This window comes from Populus alba, chromosome 2 (genome assembly GCF_005239225.2).
Source record: "Populus alba chromosome 2, ASM523922v2, whole genome shotgun sequence".
Taxonomy (NCBI): Eukaryota; Viridiplantae; Streptophyta; class Magnoliopsida; order Malpighiales; family Salicaceae; genus Populus; species Populus alba.
The window spans coordinates 9643033-9645240 of NC_133285.1; the positions used below are offsets into that span (position 1 = coordinate 9643033).

General features: G+C 37.8%; 1 protein-coding gene across 1 annotated transcript; it reads right to left on the reverse strand.

The window, feature by feature from the left end:
- Positions 1–349: 349 nt before the first annotated feature.
- Positions 350–2208, reverse strand: LOC118063478 (uncharacterized). Its single transcript, XM_035077522.2, has 2 exons — positions 1939–2208; positions 350–1318 (listed from the first exon to the last, which is right to left on the reverse strand). Exons 1-2 carry the CDS (start codon positions 2069–2071, stop codon positions 594–596), a joined length of 858 nt encoding a protein of 285 aa, XP_034933413.1. The 5' UTR covers positions 2072–2208; the 3' UTR covers positions 350–593.

The window sequence follows — 2208 nt, forward strand, 5'->3', positions numbered from 1 at the left end:
TAAATTTTTTTTTTATTTAATATTTTAAATTTAAATAAATAAAATTTTTAATAATATATATTATTATATTAATTTTAGCCTCCCCTGGAAAAGACACCTCGCTCCTTCCTGTTGGGAAGCATATTTGGAATAGAAGTGCGTTCCATTGCAAATTCGCAAATAAACGCTTAAAATTGTAAAAATAAAATCTTAAATATTTTTAATATATAGTTTGGATTTTATCAACATGATGCATTATGGTGCAGATTGAAGTTATTTGAGCGTAACTAAATCCCATATCATTATCTTAATTATACTTATTGTTAATTACGGGAGTTCATTTATTATATATATGGCATTGAAGGTAATATTACAGAACGCGCAAGATTAATTCCCTCGCATACGCTGTCATACATATAATTATCATCTAATCACAGGATTTGGACCCTCGAATAACTCCAACTCGATCGTTTTATTGCTAGCGAAGCAAGAGAAGGCTGGTAAACACGTGAAAATTAACTACAGGCCAATCAAGCTCATCTTCTCCACGAAACTTGAAAATATATTACAGCTGATCATTCCTGCACAATTCATTACTTTCTTTAATTTAATTGTCATACCAGAAGTGACTCGGTGAAGGAGTTTAATTCTACTTGATCTTGATGCTCATTTGTGTTCAGGACCTGAAGATACTCCTCATATAGCTTCTCTAAGGTGTCTGTCGTAGGCAGAAGAGATTGGCATTCAAGATCTGAACCATTAACAAGATCAACATCTCCAACAAAAAAGGCAACCCCATTATCACAATCCTTAAAATTACTCCAAGAAACATCCACTGCAAGTTCTGTACCGAAACAGTACCCTTGATCCCTTCCTTGGCTTGGAGACAGGCTAGTAGCTGTACTGCTTCCAAAGCTGTCATTTCTCGGCAAGGATAAAGAAGCAAACCTAACAGCCTTAGGGAGGTGGATCTTATGCTTTTCAGCTGGCACTGGTTTAGCCTTGCCTTTGCTTTGTTTCTTGTTGCTGGTGTTTTTGTCGTTGTTGCTTGTCCTTCTTCTCACTTCACGTTTTACTGGTTCTGCTAACTTTTTGTGCGTGTTGGGGTCGGTTCCTTGGCTTCTAAGTCTCTTGCTGAGATGGGTGTTCCAATGATTCTTGATCTCGTTATCGGTTCGACCTGGAAGTCTTCCAGCAATGAGAGACCACCGGTTACCGAGTAGGGAGTGCATTCTAATAATGAGATCATCCTCGTCAGGAGTTATATTCCCTCTCTTGATGTCTGGTCGTAAATAATTCATCCATCTTAGCCTACAACTTTTTCCACATCTGAGGAGACCTTCATTTAGTTTTGGAAATACAAGGGTGAGAGATAGGTCAGATGATTAGTCTCGTTTTAATTTCTTCTTGTTATAAATAGTATGTACTCAAGAAAATATATGCACGAAGAGAGAGAGAAAAAAGGTACTGCAGCACATGACGAGACATCATGATCACAAACATAATGGCCTATAGCTTCATCAATAGAGTCAAGACGAGAATTGAACACTTTTTAAAAGTTAATTTAAGACTAGCAGTATGTTTTCAGTCTTATGGCTGGTTGAAGCTGCACACCACCAAATACACACGACAATGCAAGTTATTTCTTTCCCTTTAATAGTTGGTATTCAGACCTCAAACCTGATAATTTGTTTGAAAAGAGGGGGGAAAGCCAAGGAAACGATCGAATGATTTTACTAGATTTGAATATTTCTGGAGATTTTGTCAAGGGAAAAGAAGAAGAAGCAAAGAAACTCGTCGAGAAAGCTCTCTCCAATTTCCACAATTTTATCTCTCTTTTGGAACAGCAACATTTTCAAGTGCTCGAGCAAATATCGAAAGCAAAGGAAAATGAAAGAAGAAGAGCGAAACATGTACAATCACTTAATTTCCACTAATTAGATAGTGGTGTATAATTACCAGATTTTTTAGGCAAAGACCTCCAATGGCCCTCGCCGTGAGCCTGGATATACTCTGTAAGCAATGCATCTTCTCTGGGAGTCCATGGTCCTCTACGCAAACCCACCTTAGAGCAACAAGGAGCCCTTCCCATGTCCTTGCTTGTATATTTTTTTTTCCCTCTCTCAAATATTAAATATGAAAGAGAAAAACACAGAGAGAGAGAGAGAGGTAGCAAGCTAGAACAAAAGCTGGGAAGGGACCAGAGCTCAAGTCACGACTCACGAGCAC